Raw genomic sequence first — 26,341 nt, forward strand, 5'->3', positions numbered from 1 at the left:
GATGGCTGACCATAGTAGGCAAGTGACAGCTAACTATAGGATGTGAAAGAATGAACCTTATGAAGCTTGGAGAGCAGTATTGCCTGCACCTGGCTCAGTCTTTGCTTGGCCAAGTAAAGCTTGGCTACGATCTGCTAGTAACAGTTCAGGGTTTCATTTTGGATCATGTGCAGAAAGAAAAAAAGATTAGCTCATTTCTACAGTTTGCCAAATCTTTTCCTACATATGCTCAGCCGATGTGCTACCCTGCTTTGGGCAACAGCCAGCAACAGGAGATTTTCCCTCTCCGTTTTCTCTCTCTATGCTGAAGTTGTGGGGATGGGAGGTTGATTCAGCAGCTTCCACCAGTGTAACTTGGGGATGCAGATCACTGATGGTGAAAATTCACCCTCAAGGGACAGTGCAGGCATGAGTAAACCATATGGCTACGTCTACACTGGCATCCCTTCCGGAAAAGGGATGCTAATGTAGCACGTTGGAATAGGCAAATCCGCGGGGGATTTAAATATCCCCCGCGGCATTTGCATTAACATGGCCGCCGCTTTTTTCCGGCTTGGGGAAAAGCTGGAGAAAAGCGCCAGTCTACACGTTATTCTCCGGAAACTAAAGCCTTTTCCGGAGGATTTCTTATTCCTACTTTCAAGTAGGCATCAGGATTTCTTATTACTACTTGAAAGTAGGAATAAGAAATCCTCCGGAAAAGGCTTTAGTTTCCGGAGAATAACGTGTAGACTGGCGCTTTTCTCCAGCTTTTCCCCAAGCTGGAAAAAAATCGGCGGCCATGTTAATGCAAATGCCGCGGGGGATATTTAAATCCCCCGCGGATTTGCCTATTCCAAAGTCTACATTAGCATCCCTTTTCCGGAAAGGGGTGCCAATGTAGACACAGCCATCAGGTACACCCAATTCCGAGCTTGTGTGAATGCAGAAGTTGATGTCCACGTGGCTGAGATGTAGCGAGACTTGGATTAAGAGAAGTTGGCTCTTTTTGGCCCATCTGCAGAACACCATGTCTGGCAGGGAGTGATGTGGAGAGCAGTGGCCGACTGGCCCTCAATCCAGTGCTGCAGTCTTCTCCTGCCTCTGGGCAACTTTCGAGTGAGTACAGCCTCACAAAGACAGTAACCAGCACTCCCAGCCTAGGCTAACTCAACAACTGAGGAGATTCTCCATCTGCACTGACTCAATTTTTTTCTCTGCATCCTGCAGTCCTGGCCCTCAACATTCTTTTTTTTTCCCCCCCCTTTCTTTCTTTATAGAACTGGAAGGGACCTTGAGAGGTCATCAAGTCCAGTCCCCTGCCCTCATAGCAGGACTAAGTACCATCTGTGACACATTTGTGCCGCCTACACAGCACCAAATTTTGAAATAAAGCACTATTCCAAAATGGCCCTTACTCCTCGTGGATTGAGGTTTATAGGGATGTCAGAATAGCAAGCCTGAAATAACCAGCTTGCTGTGGTGAAGATGTAGGATAGTTATTTTGGGATATTATGGTTTCCCAAAATAGCGTTGCAGTATAGATGTACCCCTAGAAATATCTAAGAAACTAGGCAAGTACATTTTACTCCAAACTAACTAGAAGTTATTTTCTGACAAGTAGCCAAAAACTAGTCGAAATAAATAAGACTTAAAAATGAAGAAAATCTTTTGGTTCTCGTTCAAGGAACCCTTCACAAGAAAGCATATTTTAAAACAAGCATTCCAGGTATATAGACTAAATTCCATTCTGTATCATATTTTACTGGCCCTGTACCTTAAAATTGAATTTCTTGGGGTGCAAGGATTTGTTTATTCTGTACATTTGACAAACAGGTCAATACTGGGTAACATCTGTGATGCTACAGAAAGATAATTATGAGCTAGATCCTCCAATATGGTGCTGCAACATGCAGTGGATCAGGTGCATGTGTGTGCACACTTGTACATACATGTATATGGAATGTGTTGTTTTTTTCTGGATCTCCCCTGCCTGACCCTGAGGATAGTGGGAGCTAATTCAACTCTCAGTGCAAGTAGAGCAGTCATCTCTAATTTGCTCTGGAACTATTAGCCATTCCAGTGTCTCAGCACTGCTAAAGAACAATGTACTCTGGCCACACCTCATTCCACCTCTTATGATGGGGTGGAGGCAGAAGCAGTTGGTGCAAAGCTGGCTAGAATGACCAGATGAGAATCTTTAGCTATTTGTTTGAGTTCCTTTGTTTCACTGGAGCAGCACAAAAAGCATAAGCAGTGCTGAATATTCAGGCTTCTAAATACAGATTTAAAATAGTATTTTTTTGTCATTTGTTTTTCCTCGTGTATAAAGAGAAATAACTATTTCAATGTGTGAAATAGGATACAGATATTGTTTACCATAAAACATACGTAACTGAATGTTTTGAAAAGAATGCAATCTGACAGCTGTCATAAGAAGTCAACGAAGGACTACATTTTACAAGTCGTGCAGGAAACAAAGGTATCACATTAGAACATTAGAATCCAGTACAGGCAGTCCCCGGGTTACGTACAAGATAGGGACTGTAGGTTTGTTCTTAAGTTGAATCTGTATGTAAGTGGGAACTGGCGTCCAGATTCAGCCGCTGCTGAAACTGACCAGCGGCTGACTACAGGAAGCCCGAGGCAGAAACTGACCAGCAGCGGCTGAATCAGGACGCCTGGGGCAGAGCAGCTGGGGTGCTGACGGGTTGGTCCAGTAGCGCCGAGGAGCGGCGCTGCGGGACCAACCCAGCAGCGCCCCAGCTGCTCTACCCCAGGCGTCGTGGGCAGAAAAGCCTGGTCTGCTGGGGGGAGAGGGCACTAGTTGCGGCCCCCCCCCCCAGCAGACCAGGGAGACGCAGAGGATGCCCACAGCGGGACAGTCCAGGCGCGCCGCAGCTGTCCCGCTGTGGGCATCCTCCAAGGCTTTGCTCCCCGTCTACCTGGTCTGCTGGTCAGACCAGGGAGACAGGGAGCAAAGCCTCGGAGGACCAGGCTTTTCTCCGGACGCCTGTGGTAGAGCAGCTGGGGCGCTGCCAGTTGGTCCTGCAGCGCCGCTCTGGGCGCTACTGGACCAACCCAGCAGCACCCCAGCTGCTCTGCCCCAAGCGTCCTGATTCAGCCGCTGCTGGTCAGTTTCTGCCTCGGACTTCCTGTAGTCAGCCGCTGGTCAGTTTCAGCAGCGGCTGAATCTGGACGCCAGTTCCGACTTACATACAGATTCAACTTAAGAACAAACCTACAGTCCCTATCTTGTACGTAACCCGGGGATTGCCTGTAATGGGCTTTCTCTTAAGATGCAGAATAGCTATTTCGGGAAACCAGAGGTATCCCAAAATAGCTCTGCAGTGTAGACATAGCCTAAGTTAAAAACATGAAGATAAAACTTCTGAGTACAGATTTTTAAATCCCTCAAATTTTATATTTGCAACATATTATAATATTTGACTTCCCATGTAGATGTTGTCTTCATTAAACCACTGAAAGCAAAATCTGTAATTCTTATCTACTGAGCATTGTACAAAATAAATGCAGAACAGAGAACAAAATGTGATTCAGAGGGAATCAAAATCAACTGTCATACTGAAGTTATTTCTAGCTTGTTTTTCGCAGATCTTGGGGATGGTCTCTACTCATTCAAAACTTCATGATACCAGTGGGAGTTTAGCTTGAGTAAGGACTGCAGAATCAGGCATTTACTCATGAATACTTACAAGCTCTAAAAGAAATGCTAATTTACCACAGTACCTTCCCTAGGAGAGAAAACCCTTTAGACATAGTGAAGAAGTTGTAAGGGACATGCTCACATGATTGTACTGAGACACCCTGAATTCTAGAATTGTATACTTTAGCCAATACAGTGTATTAGTACTATTCATCTACAATTCTGATCCATTTGTTCAATGAATCAATACATATACAAAACATTCTCCCCCCTGAGGGATCATTAGAATTCTGGCAATTAAGTGTACCTATTCTTTCCAGGTTACATACTAACCCTAACATGGAATAACCACACCAAGGTGCACATATATAATTTAACTGTGAACATCTGCAGACTGATAGCATACTTCTCTAGATACACAGTCCGATACCTTTCAGTAGAGTCAAAGCCATTCTTTCAATCCCATGTCAGGAAGCTTGGCCTTTTATTAGGTGTTCTGATATCATCTCAGTAAAGACCAAATCCAGGGAAAAAAGGACCCTACTGAATCAGCGTTATCACATAGAATGTAGCTTGTGTCCATGTGGAACGTGAGGCATCACTAATGCAGCCAGCTCTTTGGTGTTCAGTTGTCATCAGGCATGTTGCTGTTAGGGGAAAGAGACCTGAATGGCAAGCCTTACTGAGCTGTGCCGACCATGAGGGAACTGGGTGGTTTGTGTCTGAGCTCAGTTGCAGACCAGGTTGCAACTGATTTACAATTCACTCATGCCCGTGCTTCAACTTGTGGGCCCTGAAGTGGAGAGACATAGTAAGAAATCAGAAGTAGTAGAAGCGGAAAAATAAAAATCATTGCAGTGCAAGTACATTAGATCACACCATTAAATGCACAATGGAGAAGTTAAGTCAAGAAGCTCTGATATTGTTGAGACAGCACTCTCAAAAGTACACAGTGGCTTTCATTGGAGACACTGCCTGGCTGTTAAGAAGGGTGCTGGCAGAGTGCCAGAGGGACATCAACTCATCTCTCCAGTGCAAAGCAAAATGGCAAAGACACAGGAGAAACTGTAAATTGTCAGATGGAAAATCTGAGGCACTCCTCAAGCAAAGACTTAGAAGTAAAAGATGAAATGCTTGCAAACTAGAATCTGAATTTATACAAGACTCAAAAATATGCCATAACCCTTTTACCTTTTGATTTAATCTGCTTCTGTATTCTGTTCAGACACTAGTTTTGCATAACTCAGAGGTAGATTTAATCCCACAACTGGGCCTACAATACTCAGCCATGATGTAATGTAGTTTATATTCCTAAAAAAACCAAAGAAAGCATGCATGTATTAAAAAATCTCTACTGATGTTCAGATCTATGCCTGAAAGTAACCTTCCACCCAGTAGGGTTGCCAGGTGTCCAGTTTTGAACCGGACAGTCCAGTATTTGAGCTTTCTGTCCGGGAAACAAATTGAGAAAATACTGGACATATAAATGTCTGATATTTTCTAATTAAGTGTTTATTATTATCATGAGTATCACTACGTAGTTGTGTACTGCCTGGCAGGTAAACACGCTCACAGTGCGTGAGCCTGTCTACCAGCCAGGCAGCACGCAACTACACAGTAGAGAGGAGGAGGGTGGGGGCAGGGCCAGAGCAGGATGGAATCCCCGGGGCCAGACTCACCCATGCGCCCCGCCGGGGCTGTGCGCAGGACAGCAGCACCTCGGGATCTGTGTGCGCCCGGCTCCCTCTCCGCCAGCCCCGCTTCCTGCCGGCCAGTCCCCCCCACCCCCCGATCTCCTCCGGCCAACTCCCCCTCCCCCATTTGAGATCAAGTGTGTCTGGTATGTTTTTTAAACCATCTGATAACCATACCCTCTCGTATCTCCTCCATCCAACCCTGCTCTCCACGACCCCCTCTTGTCCAGCCCCACTTCCCACCAGCTGGTTCCCCCTTCCGTCCCCCCGATCTTCTCCGGCCAGCCCCACTCTTCCTTCCCGACCAGCCTCCCATCTGAGATCAAGTGTGTCCAGTATTTTTTTTAAACCATCTGGTAACCCTAGAACCCAGACAACTTTCTTTAAAATAAAGATACTCATGCATTTTAAACACTCAATTTTAACTTACAGGATTTAAATGAAAACACAGTTTTACTACACACAGATGAAGATGACAATTCTTGACTACTATTCTGATCTTGCAAATGTACACAACTATTTTACATACACTAAACATCTTACTATAGCCTCACAAACTGCACTGGTGTTCCTCACCTGTTTTCTCTTAGTGAATTATCCAATACAGGAGCCATGAATTCATTAGTTCGGCAGGGATGAAGGACAAAGAATGGTTGACCAAGTAATGGGTGCTCCTGAAAGAATCCATCCGTTGGTTTTATTATCAAAATTGTTTTAGGAAAAGATACAAGATGCCATTTAAAAAAGAATAAATGAGGGTCCAATTCCTCCATCGTTTAATTCAGCAGCTCACTTCAAGATAATTTGACCCCCATTGTTTTAGTAACAAATATACAAAAGCAATACAGGCCCCGACTCACTCAAACTTGTGCTCTAATGCAAAATTTTAACAATGACCCGATCAGCAACTATATCAACATATTGGCACATCTGACTATCACATTGGGGAAATTAATTTGCATTAACATTGATGAGATCACTGCTGAGGTACTACTGCATCAAAATAAACAGATTCCTACTTCATCTCCATACTCAGCAGAAGGCATTAGCATCTAGTACAGGGATGGGGAAACTTTTTTGGATCAGGGGCCACTGACCCACAGAAAAATCAGTCGGGGACTGCACAAAAGTGAGAAGAAATTTAAAAAAAAGAAGACTGAGGAACTGAAAGCCACTCCCCACATTCCCCATGAACACCAGACGCTAGGGAGCCTAAACTAGTAGATTCTATGTCCCCCTCCCCCATGCTCTGGGATGGGACAAAAATGAAGAATTCAGTGTGTGGGAGGGGACTGCCAGGAAGCAAGCTTGGGGTGTGGGATCTGGGCAGGAGGGAGGGTGCAGGAGTGGGTTGGGGGTTGGTGGGCCTGGGAGGCTGATAGGGTGCAGGAGCAGGCTGGCGATAGGAAGGGTGGGTGGGAGGAATGGGGGTCCAGGGTCTGGACGGGAGGAGAGCAGGGCTGGAGTGCCAGCCCGGCTCCCCAATGCTGGAGGCAGAGGCCCAACCTCAGGGGCCAGATCCAGGCAAGCTAGGGGCCACATCTGGCCTCTGGGCTGTAGGTTCCCCACCCCTGAGCTAATATGTCACAGCAAAGTGCAATCTCAAAGGGATTCCAGAAAAGTCAAATATCAAAACAGGGAACACCCAAAATACACAAAACCCATATTTAGGTTAGATACTACTGAGCCAGATCTTCAGCTAAGGCCAAGAAGCTCACACTGCAGCTCGGGGGGGGAGGGGGGGGGGAGAGAGAGAACAGGGGATGTGAGTGTGTATATAAAACTAGAATAAAGTTCACCTCCCAGTCCAAGCATGGCTTTGTGCAGGGCTTGAAACTGCAGCTAGGGATTGGCATGACAGAGGCACCCAGTCACAAGCCTGTCCCCTGTAAATGCACTCCTTAGTGACAACAGGGAAAGGTGGCAGCACAGACCCCATCACACAGTTTTTACACTGATTGGGGATACCCCTACTCCAAAGCGATGTGCATGTGGGCCAGTTCTGGGGCCATATTTCAGCAGTGGTTTGGCTGTATTGTATTGAAAGACCTAGGTCCTTGCCTACACTCATCAGAAAAATTCTCATAGACTTGGTCTCCCTGCAGTGTAATGAAAAGCTCACATTTTCTCCAGTCACCAGCCTATACCACAGCCAAATCCTGGTCCCACTGAAATCAGGGCATGTTCTTCCATTGACTTTTCTGAGATCAGGTTTTGCCCCCACAGCATTTAAAATATTAGTATAATAGCTAGGAGCCTTCTTAGAGTGGCAGCACACTTAGTTCTACTGCTAAAACATACACATGGGGATGGATAGCATTTTCTTTAATATAACATTCAGAGACCAAAAATATTTTCAGACCTCTTTGTTTTCTCTCGTCAGTGCAGTTAATTCATGCAAGACTGCTACCATCTGCTGTCAGTAATAGTGAACTGATGCCGTTCTGCACTGAGAAACAACTGCCTGTGTGAATTAAATATCTTTGCTATTCAGCTGCTAGTCTGAATCAGTCTGATGTCTCTAAAAGACAGCGCTCACGGAAGTATTTCCTTGGAGGTATTAAAAAGATATTTAGCACTTTTACATACTATTAACTCCCTCCTCAACTTGCACAGCAAACAACCAATTAGTGACAGCACCCTTAAATATAATGAATAATGCAAAAATATATGTTCACTTCCCAAATTAAGAGAGGTAATTCATCTAGTTCTTGATGTTGCTTGCCCTCCAAACAGAGCACAATGACAATTCCACTAGTTGAATATTCACATTTTCTGCTCAGTATCTAGCAGTCCATATTCAGACTGATTCTGCACAAGTTGGGCAAAATATACATAGGCTGAGTTAGGAATGCAGGTCTGAGCCTACTGATTATGTAATATCTCATTAACTCATTATTCTACCTCTTTCCTCTTAACATACCTCCTTATTTTGTAACGAGTCCTGGAGCCTGAAACATTTTCCAGATACCTAGGAGCCAGATGTACTGTACATATTCAAGACCTGCGTGCATGTGCACCATCCAAGAGGAATGTCTCTCTCCCATTCCACTGGTACGATTTGTAGCTAGAATTTTTACAAGCCTACTACTATCCACAGTCTCTGAATTTCATATCAGGCTTTGGATCTTGAGTGCCTGCTAACTGGAATGTAATGGAACACTTTACCTCTTCTTCCTGTCCTGGCTGCTGGGAATGAAGAGGGTTTCTGCAACACTCTCTTCCACTGACTTTCTGACTGCTCTGACTTACTCTATTGCACCTCACAATCTATTTCTTCGGTCTTTTTCCCTGTCAGTAACTCCACAGCTTGTCTCTGACACTTTATGAAGCAGAAGCAGCGCTATGAGCTTGACACAATTCTTGAAAGTTTCACTGCTATGCCCAGGATTCTGAATAGTACCAGTGAAGCTGACCCGTTTTGTTAATTTCATACTGCTGGTGTTTGGCACGTCTATGAGCAGATGTTTTGTCAAAGCTATCAGCAATTTTCTCAATGTGGACCAAAGCAACACTCTCAGAGACAATATTCTTTACAATGAAAAGTAGGAAAGAATCCCATTAAGCAAACAGCTGTGTCTAATGTCAGAAATGTAAATGTATTTGCTATTATGCTATAGTGTACTCAGCCCTAAACAAGAGACAGCAAAAAACATGAATACTGTGCTGCTTGGAACTGTTCAAAACCTGAAGGTCAGGGATATGTACCACATACAATGTACTTCATGTTTCGATATGAAAGCCACAGCACAGGACATCACAACACATAATTATCCAAAGTCCACCAAATACGTACCACAAAAGCTTCCAGAAAGTAATACTGAGGCAAGGGATGAGACTGCTGAGGGATCAGGGAGACAAAGTGAAGTTGCATGTTGAAGCTGGAAAGTTTGGCTAAATCCTGAATTCCAAGTCTTGTAAATGATCGTGTCCCCATCCTTTTGTTAATCAACTGTTATCATGCTTAAAGTAAATTTAAGGTTAAATATCTGAATCTGCACCTCTGAGAAGGAAAAACAAGGAGGCACCTATGGCACCTTAGGGTATGTCTAGACAGCGGCACTATTTCAGGATTTGGGAGGTATCCCAAAATAGCTATTCTATGTCTTTTAAACCAGCCCATTATTTCAAAATAGATTTTGAAATAACAGGCTTGCTATTCCGATGTCCCTGTAATGCTTGTTCCACAAGGGTTAAGGGATGTTTTGGAATAGCAGTTTATTTCAAAATTTGGCACTGTGTAGACAGCACCAAATTTCAAAATAAACTATTTTGAAATTAGATTGAAATAAGATCTGCAATTTGTGTAACTCAAATTGCATATCTTATTTCAACCTATGGATGCAGTGTAGTTGCACCTTTAGGCTATGTTTATACTGCAATGCTATTTCGGGATATCAGAGTATCCCAAAATAGCTATCCTGCATCTTTACAGCATGCCCGTTATTTCAGGCTCATTATTCCGACGTCTCTGTAAATCTCATTCTACGAGGAGTAGGAGACGTTTTGGAATAGCGCTTTATTTTGAAATTTGATGCTGTTGAGACAGCAATAAATGATGAAATAAGCTATTTCGAAATTGAAATAATGTGACAGGGCGCCTGCCCTGCACTGGCCCTTTAAGCCCCTGACTCAGTCCCTGAGCAAGGGATGGGAACAGAGAGGCCAGCTGAAGCCGTTAGGACGAGTGAGAGCCCAGCTGACAACTATAAATAGAGAAGCACAATTTGCTTAGTGGGGGAAGTCAGTGGAGGGCTGACTGTGGAGAAAGTAGGAGCTCCTAGGAGGGAGACAAGCTGAGGATAGCCAGGAAGGGCTGGGAAAGGGCCAGCCAAGACTCCTCTTGGCTAGGGGCTGGAGACAAAACCCTGGTTTGGAGGTGGTTCATGATGCCACCGAGGTAAGCAGGGCAGTTGAGACAACCCCATTGCTAATGATGAGCAACCCATATGGACTGTAACTTGCCCTGAGAGGGGCTAGATGAGGACAGTCAGGGGGCACTGAGGCATGGTGGGGGCTTGCACCCTGACAAATAAGATATGCAATTTGCATAGCTCAAATTGTGTAACTTATTTTGAGTTATGGTGCAATGTAGATGCACCCTTAGAGACTAACAGATTTAATCTGGAGGTGTCACAAGACTCCTCATTATTTCTGCAGATATAGACTAACATAGCTTCCCCTCTGTGAGGGAAATGATGATAGTTGCCAATACATAGGTAAGTATCATCACAAGAATGAGTGGTATAGGGAATTGATAATAGGAAATAAAGCCTTTTTATTGCCAGGTCATCAAGTCAAATCTGCTCAGGTTGGTAGAAGCTGAATGTCAACATTGTACGATGGCCTATATGAAATTAACTGTGAGGTTTCATATAATCAAAACTGGCATTCATTAGTGCTTTTGTTGATAGTTGAGGAGTTGTCAAGGCTCCTTCCCCACTCTGGCAAGATAAATGCAGAAGTGGGGGCCTGCAAAAGTACCCCAAAACGTTATTTTCCACGCTTTGGTAAAAAACTTCCCCCCAAAATCTTAACCTAAATTTTGGGGATAAAAACTCCACTGCCACCACCCAAGTAAAGATAAGAAAATCAGGGGAGAGATCACTTGGGAAATCTCACCCCTAAAGTACAAACTAGGACACACAAATTAACCAATACCAGGTTAAGAAAAGAAAAAAGAAAGAACTTTTATTATCACCACAATATTTCTGTTGCAAGCATAATGACTAGATGGTAGAGTCACAAAGTAATATACTCATGGGGAATTCCACCATGGGCCCAAACTTAGTTGCAAAAGAGAGAGAAACCCATTTTTGATGCACAGACATCAGATCCCATTTCCCAAACCATAAAACAATAAAACCTAATGGATTTATCTAAACTTTATCCTACTTACAGAAGAGTGAAGAGTCTATTCTTGGAGGGAGACATTCTGTCTGACTCCCTCAGTAGCTGGAGAAAAACTGTCCCAGAGACAAAGGAGGGAGAAACCAAAAATTCCTTTGTCCCAGTTTGAAATTCCTACCTACGTTCCTATTGGCCAATACTACCTGAGTTAAGTATAGTTAACCCTTTAGTTCCCAGGCTGCTGGCTAAGCCTCATTATCATGACAGGAGCTAAGGACTGAATCGGCAATGGAGAATGACATAACCTTTGTCTTAACTCTTCTAGGTCAGTGTTGAAGTACATTGGCAGGGCAGTGTGGGAATCCTGCACTATTGCTATCTGTGGTGCGCCCATTCTGTGAATTAAGAGAGGGTTTCAGTCTCTACAACAGTCAATCCAGAATCCTTAAGAAGTGCTACAAAAACACCCTAAATGGGAGTGAACAAAAGCTCTCTGAGAATGCACTTAATACACATATTTATTATTTGCTGCACCTGTGAGAGAAAATGGTGATATGCAGTAAATTAGATACTGAACTATATTCTAAGAAAGCAATATTGTACTTTAACTTAATAGTTCTCAACCTGGGATATGCAGAGGTCTTCTAGATATTTACCTAGTTTTACAACAGGCTACATGAAAAGCACTGGTGAAGTCAGTACAAATTAAAATTTCATATAGACAATGACATGTTTACACCGCTCCAGATCCCTGCGTATTTTGATCTGGAAAGTCTCTAGCAAGGGCTAGAGCACAAGTGTTGGATGGCCAGAATGGGGCAAGCCTTATTGCCCCGAGTTGTTTGAGTGAGGAGGGTTTTTTTTGCTTCTCACTTGGGAGCAGGCAAGAGAGGTTTGTCTTTATTTTTTGCTTTTTACTTGTGTGTGGCCCCAACTGATTTTGGGGGAAGGAGCGCGGAGGCTTAATGACCCCTAGCCTGTATCAGCATTGTTTCTCAACCTGTGAGATAGGGCAAGGTCGCAGTTTTAGGTTATTTTTAGCTAGAAATCAATCTTATTGCAAAGTAACTTGTGTAGTGGTAAATTTTCACAGTAATGTGCAGGAGGTACTAGCCTATTCCCACAATTGCTATCTGGAGTTGTACAGCATGGATTCTTACATTTATGGGTTGCACACAACTCTTCTGGACAGTAACAGAATGCCAGGTAGTGAGTCAGTTTATTTGAAATCTGCTACATTATTTTCCTCTATATAACCCCACACAGACTCATAATACAATCTGTTCAGTGGCATAAATTGGAACCCATCATATCTGCATATCTCTTCTCTGAGTCTTGCCCAACTTTCATGGGAAATTGAATTTTTGCAAGTAGCAGCTCCTCTGGACTTTTCAGCTCAAACTGTAGCTTATTTTACCTTCTGTGGAAAGACCACTTTATTAGGTAGCATCAAGAAAGATTTTTAAGGCTGGTCCATACCAGCTTATGCAGCTTAGCTTCTGGCATGGAATAACACAGAGAAGGTTAATGGGCAAAAGATGTGACAGAGGAGATGAGTTTTTAGTTTTTGTTTGGTACAGGTTGGACCTCCCTGGTCCAGCACCCTCAGGACCTGAGTGGTCCCGAAGAAGGGATTTTGCTGCATTAGGGGAAGTCATTTCTGCTCCCCTCCACCAGGTCCCTGAGCCCAGCTCCATTCCTTGCTTGACCTCCCAGCAGGCTCCCCACATGCAACTAGCCCAGCTGCCCTGCCATGGCAGTTCACGGCCCAACCTCTGGGGCTCTCAGCTTCACCGCGGCAAACCAATGTCTCCACCACCAGTGCTCCCAGACTGGCCAGACCTGCCTTGGCGGCATGAACCCTGCCAGCCTGCTGTCCTCCTGCCAGAACTCCCATTCCCCTCCCCACAACAGATTGCTGCTCAGCTACTGGGATTTCTGACCCAGTCAGTCCTACTGGGGCAGCAACGGCCCCACTGCCAAAACTCTCGGCCCTGTCAGCCCTGCTGCGACAGCCCCATGGTCCCACCACCAGGTCTCCTAGGCCCACCACAGCAGATTGCTGCCCACTGGAGTCCACTGGTATTGCAGCCTCCCTGCCACAGGCTCAGCTGGACTCCCACTGGCCTCCCTGCAGCCAGCCTGGCTAAGCTCCCAGCCTCCTGCAGGGCTCTGGCTTCTGGCCCTTCACTGAGTCTCTGTGGTCCTGTCAGAGAGATTCATCCTGTATTTGAAACTAAATTCAGTTTTGCTTAGTTACAGAAAAAAGAAATGCAAACCACATGCTACTTGAGCAGGGCCACCCTAGTTTAAATGGTGCCGCAGGCAGGAAATGTCTTAAGCATGCACCACTGCCTCCCCCCCCCCTCCAATTTGTTAAACTTATTTTTCATTATTATTATTTTTGTTAAACCTTATTTTTTATTGTCTGTGTAGCCCATTGTATGACTTGTATACACACTTTGCATGCACGAGAGATCCACAGACTGGCCAATGGCATTGCCAAACGATAAAATAACAAGTGATGTCAGTCTCTCAGGCTATGTCTAGACTGCAGGCTTCTTTCGAAAGAGGCTCTTTTAAAAGCATCTTTCGAAAGAGCCTCTTTCGAAAGATTGCGTCTAGACTGCAGGTGGATCTTTCGAAAGAGAAATCCGCTTTTTCGAAAGAGAGCACCCAGCGAGTCTGGATGCTCTCTTTCGAAGACGGCCTCTTTACATTGAAGAACGCCTTCTTTCGAAAGAGGAACTTTCGAAAGAAGGCGTTCTTCCTCGTAAATTGAGGTTTACCGCCATCGAAAGAAAAGCCGCGTTCTTTCGAAATAATTTTGAAAGAACGCGGCTTGAGTCTGGACGCAGGGGAAGTTCTTTCGAAAAAAGTAGCCTTTTTTCGAAAGAACCCCTGAGTCTGGACACGGCCTCAGTGACAACTATCAATCAAAGATATATTTTAATGAGCTGTATTAATCTCTCGTGCCTGCAACCAGGAGTGTCAGCAGAATCCTCAAAGCAATCCACACATTAGGAAAAGTGTCCTTCAGCTCTGCATCATGAATTGGAGAACTTGAAGTGGAAAGTGGTTCCTATGTGACAGATGTTGTCTATTTTGACCAAAATCTTTATCATTGATGTTTGAACATCCCGAGTGTCAGAGTCCAGTGAAGGTCTGTGCAAATATGCAAGAGTGTTTTCCTGTCTGCTAGTCATAAGCAGGTCATTAAAACACCACTATCACCACCACACCAGATATTTTCCTGGGGCTTCATTTGTCCAAACCTTTCTTCAAAGGAAGTTAATGATAAATGAATCCATATATGGAATACAGGAAACATTTTACTTTAAACATGCTATTTTCACTAACAAAAACAGCACAATGCACACACACCCCTCTCCAAGCCCAGCAGCTTAGGTAATTGCTTGGGTCACTTGCCCCTAAATCCTACCCTGTCCATGAGGGGCTCAAACATTGTAGTTAATGACCAGCTTTTTTCTTCAACAAGTGCAAGAGCAGCCTTTTGGGAAGGGTATCAGTCCCTTGATGGCTGAACTTAATTAACTCTCTGATCACTCCACTTTAAACAGTTACTATTTAAACTGTAACTGTAACCTTGTTCACTTTTTTAGGCCATCAGTGGAAGCCCCCAAAATATTCCTGCTTAGGGCCTCCAAAGGGCTAGCACTGCCTATGTGCAGCCTAAAATAACGGAGGTAATTAACAATAACTATTACTCCTGGCAATGTCTAATTAGCAATAGGTAGCTAATCTTGCTCCTGCTCCCCCAGCCAGCAGGTATTTTGTTGTCTGTACATCTCCTGTAATAGCGCCATTTATTTTCTCTGTCATACCTGGAGCACTTCCAACAGTAATGGCTTCTATTTTCTCCAGTGCTACATTAAACTGCCTTAGAACATCCATCATAACATTTATGGCCTCTCTATGTATACCATAGTGCAAGGGATTCTTGTCCAAGACAGCTTCTGCCACATCCAGTTTGCATGATGTTGCTTTGATAAAAAATAATTTACGGAGGGATGTCAAGCCTTTTATCAAGGCGCTACCATTGAGTGCAGCAGCAGGCACTGTTTTGCTCAAACATTTTTCCAGCACTACCTGCAATTTCTAGCCAGTCTTCTATCCAGCAGAAGATGGTAGAAATAGTAAAAATTCAACATAATCTTTTCCAAGTGGGGCAATGGGAACAGTGATGTATTAAATTAAGATGAACGTCTTCTTCATTTCACCATCTGTAAATGGTTATGGCCTTATCATGCCACCAGTTTTAAACAGTACTTGCCAATGAAATCAATGCCCATCTTTAACTCTTACATCCAACAATTATGCTTACACCAGTATTTTATGTTTCTCAGTTTATTGTCAATAGCAATTTTTTAATAACTTCATGGAATGATCTATTCTCTGTGTCTCTGCCGTACTGGTCAGCCTCACTAATACCAATATTACAGAGCAGATAAACAATTGCCTTAAGAAAATGGAACATTTCTCATTTAAAAACAAAATGAGAGGTTTCTTTAATTCAGCACACTGCATGAGCCACTATGTAACTTTAGGCATGTTGAACTTGAAGTAACGGGGCTACTGGTATGCTTAATGTTACACATTGGCTTAAGCACTGTTCTGGTCATGCCCTAAAAGGGAAGTAGGGGTCAGAGTTTCAAACATTACAATGCAGCCTGCTGAAATACTGAAGCAAAGTCAGTATATTCATAGTGGGTTTACAATGACCAGTCACACTCCCCAAAAAGGCAACAGCAGTCACATAAAGAATATTCCAAATTTTCTCTGTGCAATTCTCCAGAAAACGTTGCCCCAATAATGGAGTTTCTACAACAGAAATTCTATTACTATGGAATCACTATGTTGCAGAAGCAGCATTTTTATAAAATTGCAATTACACAAGGAACTTTTATCATTCTGAGAAGTTACAGATCACAATAATAATACCATTACAGTACTAATTGTATAGTACTCTGTTTTGCTTACTGAACGAGATTGCAATACGCCTATTAAAGCAGCAATTTCATAAAAATGTTTTAGTAATAGGTTTCTACTGGCTATGCAAATTTGATAATAAGAAAATGCTTCAGGGTTGGCAAAATGACTGATGGAAGAGGTTTGCTGTAAAGGCTTCATACTCCAACAAAGACTAAAAACCTCCACCTACCTTGTGAACTGTGGTATATAACATAGTGTCTTAGGCCATAGATCCTACTTGTCCTGTTTTCTATTTACAAAGAGAAGCCTAGCCAATTTAATTACGTAGCTGAGCACTGGAACCTTGTACTGAAAAGCAACTCCTAGATGCAAGCACTGTCAAAAACCAAACAACAGAATGGAGAAATTACACGTGTCTGTCTGTAGTAATCATCCTTCAGTAGCCTCTAAAGCATAACTGCTGTTGTCTGAAAATGAGTGCTACACTCCTTCCTCTTAAATAATCAGAATAATACTGAACTGATATTTAGCAAGAGAGGTATATGGGAGGGAAAAATCAGATCAGAAATAATGGGAAAAATACAGAGGGAGGCAAATTTTTTCCACTACTGAGCAACTGTGCAGGGGAACAGAAAAAGGCATGGATATTCTGATTGAAAGTCAGGTTGTATGCTGAAGAAAAATTATGTTACAATGGCCCCTTCTTATTCATTAGATCTGTTCTCCCTGTGTATTCATAGTCAGATAATCTGACATTCTATTAGTCAATTTTTATTCCTAATAACCCTGCAGTACCTACAGAGAGTGAGCTGGATACTATTTATTTTTCATGCATCATCTATAGAATTGTAAATTCAATTCCAACTGCAAATAATTACACTCCACCAATTCCACTGAAGAGAGTAGCAACAACAAAGAGTCCGGTGGCACCTTAAAGGCTAACCGGACTCCTTAGTTTTGCTGAAACAGACTAACAGAGCTACCTCTGAAACCTGAAGAGAACAGAGTTGTATACATGTGACTGAGACAGATTGTGAAGTCAATAGGGTTGTAAAACACAAGTGTACCAGACTGGCCTATGGAATCATTATTAGCGGTGATGAATGAGAAAGAAAGATCTTTTTAGTTTGACTTACAGATCTTAGGGCGAGTTTGCAGAATTGACAATTATAAACATCCTACTTCTGAAGTGAGCATACTTTATACAGAAATTAGTTAACTGGTAAATACTGAATCTTCAAATGACATTTTTCCTGTCACTTTTTCAGAGCAGAGCTGCATGTTAAGCTAGAAATGCTAATGAATGCTTATGGAAAGTAACACACCATAAGGAGGGTACCATACCTAAAAGAGTTCAATGCCTGCATAAAAAATGGTTGGATCAAATTAACTTTGGGTAAGAACAGGGTGTTGCTTGTCTGAAGGAGAAATATTTCAAATAACAAGCTGATACATACACCTTGATGAATGGGGGCAGACTCTTTGTGTGGAAGAGGATGATGTAACATTTTAGGGTATGTCTATACTGCAATAAAACATCCGTAGCTGGTCTGTATTAGCTGACACAGGCTCATGGGGCTCAGGCTACAGACTATAAAATTGCAGTGTAGATGCTTGTGTTCAGCTGGAGCCTAAGCTCTGAGTCCCCTTTCTGCCTGGACAAGGATCAGTGCTCCATATACTAGATTACAGTAATTTATCATAGCTGGTAATGAAGGTGGAAACAATACAAAAGCTCCAGCTCATGCAGAATGTGGCACCCCATCTTCCCAGTGTTTTGGAATGCCTTCAATACATCACCCTGGTGTTTCACACCCTGCCATGGCTGCTAATCCACTTTCCTTGTCAGTCTTAAGAGTTGTTCTTCAAAGCCATTTAAATATCAATTGCTTTTGCGGAAAAACTTGCCAGCTGTCTACACTGGCCACTTGAATTTCCGCAAGAACACGGACTTCCTACAGTCTGAAATCAGTGCTTCTTGCAGAAATACTATGCTACTCCCATTCAGGCAAAAGTCCTTTTGCGCAAAGTTTTTGCGCAAAAGGACCAGTGTAAACAGCTTAGATTTGTTTTGCTCAAAAAAGCCCTGATCGCGAAAATGGCAATCGGGGCTTTTTTGTGGAAAAGCGCATCTAGATTGCACAGACGCTTTTCCACAAAAAGTGCTTTTGTGGAAAAGCGTCTGTGCCAATCTAGACGCGCTTTTCCGCAAATGCTTTTAACAGAAAACTTTTCCGTTAAAAGCATTTGCGGAAAATCATGCCAGTCTAGACGTAGCCATTTAGTATTTCCACAGAAGATCCAAAAAAAATCAAACCTGCCCAGCCTTGAAACTTGGATCTGGTAAGCTCAGTAGAGTAAATGGTGTGACTGTAAAATTAGGCTTAAAAGGCTAACACATTTTTTCATTACAGAAATAAAAACACATCTCAGAAGTTTGTAACTTAGTTGTAAAAGTTTTTAAAAGGGACTTATAGTGGGAAAAATGGCATGCAATTATATTATCACAATTGGCACCTCAGTCATTCTTTCAAGAAAATAAAACAGATGACTCGTTGCATACTTGCCAAAATAAGATTAATTTAGTTGTCAACATTTTAGTAATCTTGCATGAAGTCTTAATTAATTACTATTTAAAATCTGTTCTGAAGTTAAGAAATTCATCTAATGTGCAAAACTTGAAGATTCAACAAGCTGGGGAAGTATGGATGAGATATGAGCCAGATTCACTATCATGATTAAATAATGAGGAGTTAGGGGGAAAAAGCTGATTTTAAAATCTCTCCCACCAGCTTCTGACAAATATGTTTTAAAAAGGTGTACTTGATAATCATAACAATCTGGGAATCAGATACAACTCAGGTGGAACAAAGGACTCTCAGGAATGGAGACGGCAAGCACATCTCTCACAAGATTTACAAACCAGAGGCATTACAACCTAGAAAAGAAGAATGGTGTACTCCCATCTAAGTTTTGCAGTTTATATAGAAGGCAAAGAAACCATTTCACGTAACACAGTAGCTGCACAAATAAGTATCATAAAAAATATTTTCTACAATGATCAGTAACAGGATGACCCATTTTTCTCTGTCAAATACATATAGCATTGAAGCATCAATAAAAGTATGACTTTATTTTCATGCATGCAGTATTGCTGTAGTTGCTCTCAAGTGAACACAAAAAAATAACAGACAAAAACACCATATCACTCTATATCTAGCCTTTCTGTCCTCATTCTCACAACACCTGCAAACAATGAGTCCGGGAGCTTAAATTCATAACATGGCTTGCAATTAAAAATCATGGACAGAAGAGACACTGGACTTGAAGCTTATTACAACAATTCATAACCTACTAAAAACTACTCTCCAAAGCCACCTTTTTAAATTCCTCCCAGCCTTTACCCCTCCTCCCTCATGTCTGAAGAGGTGTTAAAAGGAAACTTCACCTTGAACTCATCTGATTAAGTAGGTCTTGCCCATGAAATCTCATGATACTATATATTGGTGTTAATCTCTAAGGTATCACAGAACTACTTGTTATTTCCACCTTGAACAGTCCCTTGAAATATGTGTTAACAAATTATTCCATCCTGCATTTGGCTATGATACAGTGGTTATGTCTACGCTGCAATTCAAGGGTGACACGTGGTGGACACATGCCCTCACAAATAGAGTGTGGAGGGGGGACAAGAGGCTGGCCAGTAGCCATTAGTCCCCCAGGCTGCATCACTAGGGGAGGGAGTTAGAGGAAAAGGCAGGGCAGGGTAGAGCTTGGGTAGAGAAGAGGAGGGGAGGGGCAGAGAGAGGCAGGGCCTGGAGTGAAGGGAGGTTGTCCTAGCCCTTGCTCAGCGGGAGGGTGGGGAAAGGGATGGTCATGTGGCCATGGTTTCCTGTGGACCCCTCCGCTCCCCACCAGTTGTTCCTGCTGCAATTAGCTCCCACAGTGTCCCCAAGCTAGCTGACCTGGGCTGTTTAATTGTGTAGAAGTTTGCATTTCAGTTGCAGCCTGAGCACTGGGACTCTCCTACCTTGCCTGAGCTCAAACATCTGCACTGCAATTAAATAATCCCTCAGCATGAGCATTTTAACCCAAGTCCACTAGCTCCAGCTATCTATGGGTGTCTAATAGTAGTGTAGACATACTGAAATTTCCCAGACTTGAAAAAATGCTTTCTGTAAGCTTCTCTGCCTCACCAACAGAGACTGGTCTGTGCTGAGTTTGCCTAGAAAAAAATTCCCCCATCCTTTCATCATGTCTTGCATCATCTGAGAGGTATATGTGCATTATATAGAGCTACATACTCTTTTTCCATCTAAAGTCTCATCAAGTGGCTACTACAGGAATTAGCACTTGCTGGAAAAATGATCTGAGGTGGTTTGAGAAATCTTATGTTCCTATGTAGCAAAAGAGGACTGTTGATATTACCCATGCTAGCTTTTCTTTTTTTGATAGAATCAAATTAACATGATAATCCTTCTCTTATTAGAATCTCTATGAAAACTACAGTAAACTTTCCAAAAATAAGTCAAGTATGTTGGGGTCACTGGGCATGATCCTAGGTAACTCGGGGAAGTGGAAGATCACAAGGATCGATGAAGCCCCCCCGCTCTAGACCCAAGCACCCTAAAAGCTCTCTCCCCCCCCCCCCTTTCCACTCCTTCCCTTCCCCAGGCATAACTTTTCTCTAGCTCGCTAACAGCTGGGAACAGCAAGACCTTGAAGTTGCTTAGTTACTATCAGTAATAAAGAAGAAGAATTCAGATGTGTTTCTGTAAAGGGGGAGGAGGAGGAACATGTCCCAGCGTGGGAAACTTGCTACAGTTCACTATTTTCCTTCAAGTAAACAACCTAGGTATAAAAGGAAAGAAAACTGCTTACGTGCGTGTGCTTGATTTGAGATGTCTGGTCTCCTCGCACCTATTTGAACGTTTAAATAAACTTTTTTTGCTTCTCCACACCAGTGTGTTTATTGGAGTGCGCACACCAGGCAACGAACCCAGCTGTTGCCCCCCTCAGGCACTGTGTGCCGGCAACAGTTCTTGGCGCCCAACGTGGGGCTCGAGGCTGAAATTTAGCCTTGCCCGAACCCCTCTCGGTGGTCGATAGATTGTGGCAACGACCGACACCCAGCGCGCACCAGTGACTTTATCGGGAGCCTCGGCGGAGACACGGTTTGATCGACCCTGGAGGGCACAACGGTGCAACGTGCTCAAATAGTGGAGAAGCAGTTGCGGGCGACGGTGCGGATCCAGTCCCGTAGATAAGGTAGGAACAGTCCAGTGGGGTGGACTTTCGCCTGTTAAGACCTGGGGACGCCCAGTGTCTCCTGAGGTTATGGGGCAGGCGACAGGGCATGGTGTACGCCCTTAGAATGCATTCTAGTAAACTGAAAAGGTTCTGTACAGTAGACTGGCCTCAATATCAGCTAGAGGACCAGGAAAGGTGGCCACCAGAAGGATCAATTAATTATAACACGATCCTCCAATTACTTCTGTTTTGTCAGCGAACGGGTAAATGGCATGAACATTTATATGCGCAGTTGTTTATGGCTTTTAGAAATAGAACAGATATTTTGCAACAGTGTAATTTAACTCCGTTGGGTGCAGTAGTAACTAATGTGAGCCCCCAGAGCTCTCCTACAGCTGTAATGGCAGAGTCAGTGTCCCCTTCGGCTTCAGCACCCCCACTATATAAGGAACAGGTGCCTCAGGTCCCAGAGGTTGCCCCCTCTGTAGGATTTTACCCACTGATTACCGAGACTGTGGTAGCCCGCCAAGGAGCAGAGGGGCCACTACTATGCAAGTTTACACCCATGTGCCTTTTAACCCAGTGGACCTAGCAGCCTTTAAAGCACAGGTTGGAGAATTCTCCACGAACCCAAGCCGGTTTATCTCAGTGTTCAAGGGGTGTCTGGCTAGCCACAAGCCTGACTGGGATGACTGTAATATCCTCCTGAGGACCCTATTTTCTGAGGTAGAGCAGAATCAGGTTATAGCCAAAGCAAGGGAGGAAGCACAGCGGAGACATGAAAGGGATCCACAAAACCTCCCTGAGCCTGCAGACATGGTTCCCCTAGCAGATCCTAGGTAGAATCCTAATGACCCCTTGCAGTACACCCATCTCACCTCCTATAAGGAGTTGCTTTTACATGGTCTCCGGCACTCGGCTGTCTGACATAACAACTAGGCAAAACCATATGAGTTAATACAGGAACCAAAGGAAAGTCCAGTTGTCTTTTTGCAGCAGATTCGGGACGCCATTCGGCAAAATACTAACGCAAATCCCGATGACCAGGCAACTGAGGCTATTATAAAGGGGATCTTTACCAGCCGTGCAGCCCCTGATATTAAAAGGAAATTACAGAAAAAGGAGGATTTAATAGGCATGTCCATGGCACAGATTCTGGAAACTACAAATAGGGCTTATTCCCTGAGAGAGGGAGAAAAGGAAAAGAAGCAAGTGAAAATGATGGTAGCTGCAGTACAGGCTAGTGCAAAAGGAAGGTTACAGGAAAGAAGACGGGGCCGTGGACGCGGGTGTTCTGGCCTGCAGGGAAGACGTCTGGGTCGCAACCAGTGTGCCTTGTGTCGAAAGGAGGGACACTGGAAACATGAATGCCCCGAAAGAGAATGTGCCCCCATGATGGCAACAGAGATTCATGAATAGGGGTGTCAGGGGAAACGGATCATCCTGCCCCCGGAACCCCGAGTAAAAATGAGGGTAGGAAATTCGGAAATAGACTTTTTAGTGGACTCTGGGGCGGCACGAACTACCGTAAACTAACCCCTTCAGCTGCCCGTGGCGGACTCCCTCACTGTGGTGGGTGCCACAGGAAAAGGAGCCCAGTGTCCAGTGTATGCCCCAGCAGAATGCGCTCTGGGAAACAGAACTATAACTCACAAGCTAGTCTATCTCCCCGAGTGCCCAACGCCGCTGCTGGGACGGGACCTGCTTTGTCGCTTAGGTGCCACCCTGCATTTCACCCAGGATGAAATAACCCTTACCTTACCCCCCGAGAATGCCTGGATAATGACTCTGGCAGCTGAGCCCTCTGCCGTGCAAGCCCCTGAGTGGAGCCAGTGGGAGGATCAGGTGTACCCCCTAGTATGGTCATCAAGGGTCCCAGGAAAAGCCACACACCAAACCCCTGTCAGCGTTCAGCTCCTCCCAGGCGAAAGGTTTGGAGCCCTATGGACATAGTGGAAGGAATAAGGAAAGTAAGAATAAAGTCATTAGAAAGTTAAATTAATAAGAATGAGAAATGTTTTCTTTGGAAAGACGAAGCAAATGATTTGAAGGTATGTGAAGGTGAAAAATGAACTCTGTAGAAGTGTAGAAAGAATTAGGCGAATGTTGTAATATATGAAAAGAAACCTGCTTTAAGAAGTGACCTTGCTAACCTGTCCCTCCCTTAACCCAGCCAATCTTTTACCGGAGACAGAACAGCAGGAACACGACTGCTTGGAGATAATAGATGCCCAATACTCCAGCCGTCCGGACTTAAAGGATCAACCGCTCCCTAATGCGGATTGTGAGTGGTACACTGATGGTAGTAGTGTTGTAGTAGACGGGCAAAAGAGGGCGGGCTACGCTGTCGTGACCCTCCACGATACCGTGGAAGCCGAGGGTTTGCCTGCTGGGACATCTGCCCAGCTTGCTGAACTGGTAACCCTGACCCGTGCGCTCGAACTGTCAGAGGGAAAACGGGTCAACATCTTTACCGACTCCAGATATGCTTTTAGAGTACTACATGCTCATGCTGGTCTGTAGAAACAGAGGGGCATGCTGACAGCCCAAGGCTGCCCGGTCAAGCATGGGGCCCACATTCTTCGGCTCCTGGAAGCAGAGAACGCCTGTATGTAGGCCCTCATCCCATCCGAGGGGGAGATCCCGACCCCTTAGTACTCATCTGAAGAAAGAAACCTGGCCACCAAGCTTGGGCTCGGGGAAAAGGAGGGATGGCTCCACTCCACAGAAAGAAAGATCCTCATACCAAAGGACCTAATCTGACCAGTGCTGCAGAGACTACATCAAACCACTCACGCCGGCAAAGAGGCTCTAATCCAGCTTATGAATAAATATTTCTTAACCTCTGGACTTCGGCCCCTAGCATCTCAGATACAGGCCAACTGTCTGGTCTGTCAAAAGAACAACCCTCGACCAGGATTTTCAGTACCACCAGCTACTCTAGAACCCATCCCAGGCCCGGGATTGGTTTAGCAGATAGATTTCACTGAGCTCCCGCAGACTCAAGGGTTCAAATACCTCCTCGTCCTGGTGGATCGATTTAGCGGATAGCCTAAAGCCTTCCCGTGCCGTAACTGTACAGCCAAGACTGTGGCTCTCAAGTTTGTTAAGGAACTCATCCCCCGCTTCAGGCTGCCCCAGTGGATAGAATCGGACAACAGAACCCACTTTACATCCAAGGTTGTCCACCACATAGCAGCCGCCCTACAAATCCCGTGGAAGCTCCACACGCCATGGCGACCGCAGGCCAGTGGAGCGGTGGAACGCACAAATCAGACCCTTAAGCGTCACCTCTCGAAAATCTGTCATGAAGCCTCCCTACGGTGGCCTGATGCTTTGCCCATTGTTTTGCTCCACATCTGCGCTCTCCCAAAGGGTAGATTAGGGCTTAGCCCCTTCGAAATTATGTTTGGAAGGGCATGGCCTATGAATAAGACACCGGCTCTGGCAGGGGAGTAGGAACTGAGATGCGGCTTTTTATCTCAGTATATGTGCTCTCTGTCTGCTGTTCTCTCTTCTCTTCACAGATACACCAAAGACACTCAGCCTCTTCCAGTGGATGCCCCTGTCCACTGCTTGCAGCCGGGAGACTCCGTGCTCATTCGTACCTAGAAGGACGAGCCTCTCCGGGAGAAGTGGAAGGGACCCCACACCGTCCTGCTAGTTTCCCACACGGCAGCAAAGGTTGAAGGACACAAAAACTAGATTCATCACTCGCGTCTGAAAGCAGTGCCCACATCGCCGCCAGCAGAACAGTGGACCATCCAGCCCGCCAGAGCATCATCCACTGACACTCTAGGACTTAAGTTGTTGTTTAAAAAGCACTAAAGGGTTAGGGGTTTCTGTTAGGAACATAGCTGCCCTGTCCAGTAGACTCACCATGGGTTCTAATGCAGAGTTTGCCCTAATAATACTTTTGGCCACAAGTGCCAGTCTCTTGTTGTCTCCCGTGTCGCCCTCCATGCATGCAGGATAGGGAAGAGCCTCTGCAAACTTGGCTATTAACACATATGAAGCCCTAAAGCTTGCCTTCGCCCGCGAATTTAATCTCTCCAACTGCTGGGTGTGTGTGCACTTAATCAGCTTTTGTCCTCAGAATATGCGAAAACTCAGACAAAAGTTTGTTGAGTATTCGCAAAGGAGGGAGCTGTTGGGGTCACTCGGCATGATCCTAGGTAACTCGGGGAAGTGGAAGATCACAAGGATCGATGAAGCCCCCCCGCTCTAGGCCCAAGCACCCTAAAAGCCCTCTCCCCCCCCCCTTTCCGCCCCTTCCTTCCCCCAGGTCATAACTTTTCTCTAGCTCGCTAACAGCTGGGAACAGCAAGACCTTGAAGTTGCTTAGTTACTATCAGTAATATAGAAGAAGAATTCAGATGTGTTTCTGTAAAGGGGGAGGAGGAAGAACATGTCCCAGCGTGGGAAACTTGCTACAGTTCACTATTTTCCTTCAAGTAAACAACCTAGGTATATAAGGAAAGAAAACTGCTTACGTGCGTGTGCTTGATTTGAGCTGTCTGGTCTCCTCGCACCTATTTGAACATTCAAATAAACTTTTTTTGCTTCTCCACACCGGTGTGTTTATTGGAATGCACACACCAGGCAACGAACCCAGCTGTTGCCCCCCTCGGGCACTGTGTGCCGGCAACAAGTAGGTGATGAAAAGTTCTAGAAAATTTCAGAAAAGAACCCATCATCTGGATGGATATAATCTGTCAGTTGAAATCTTTTTTGAAAGGGAGCCATTTAGGAGAGAAGAGTCCTTTCCAGTTATTATGGAAATTGAATCTCTGTTTAAAGATCTACAGTGAGCACTGATACCTAACTGGCCACTAATGAAAATACCATTGCCAGAATGAAAATAACAGTGGACCTTTTGCTAGCTTTGCCAGTGTGTCAACATTTTCAGCCTTTTGACCCCTTTATCTGAAGCAAAAAAAATATTTTG

General features: G+C 44.4%; 1 protein-coding gene and 1 long non-coding RNA gene across 3 annotated transcripts in view; one reads left to right on the forward strand and one right to left on the reverse strand.

The window, feature by feature from the left end:
• Window positions 1–3,216: 3,216 nt before the first annotated feature.
• The window catches only part of ATG10 (autophagy related 10), a 150,973-nt gene continuing 127,848 nt past the window's right edge, over window positions 3,217–26,341 (reverse strand). For both annotated transcript variants that reach the window (XM_075932200.1, XM_075932201.1), the window contains exons 6-8: window positions 5,917–6,014; window positions 4,838–4,957; window positions 3,217–4,439 (exon numbers count right to left, since the gene is read on the reverse strand). In XM_075932200.1, the coding sequence (XP_075788315.1) occupies window positions 4,846–4,957; window positions 5,917–6,014 (210 nt within the window). In that variant the 3' untranslated portion in view covers window positions 3,217–4,439; window positions 4,838–4,845. The remainder of the gene's footprint in view (window positions 4,440–4,837; window positions 4,958–5,916; window positions 6,015–26,341) is intronic.
• On the forward strand, window positions 20,862–25,963 carry LOC142829915 (uncharacterized). Its single transcript, XR_012904830.1, has 2 exons — window positions 20,862–20,998; window positions 21,108–25,963. It is a non-coding gene; the product is annotated as an uncharacterized LOC142829915 (long non-coding RNA).

This window comes from Pelodiscus sinensis, chromosome 6 (genome assembly GCF_049634645.1).
Source record: "Pelodiscus sinensis isolate JC-2024 chromosome 6, ASM4963464v1, whole genome shotgun sequence".
Taxonomy (NCBI): Eukaryota; Metazoa; Chordata; order Testudines; family Trionychidae; genus Pelodiscus; species Pelodiscus sinensis.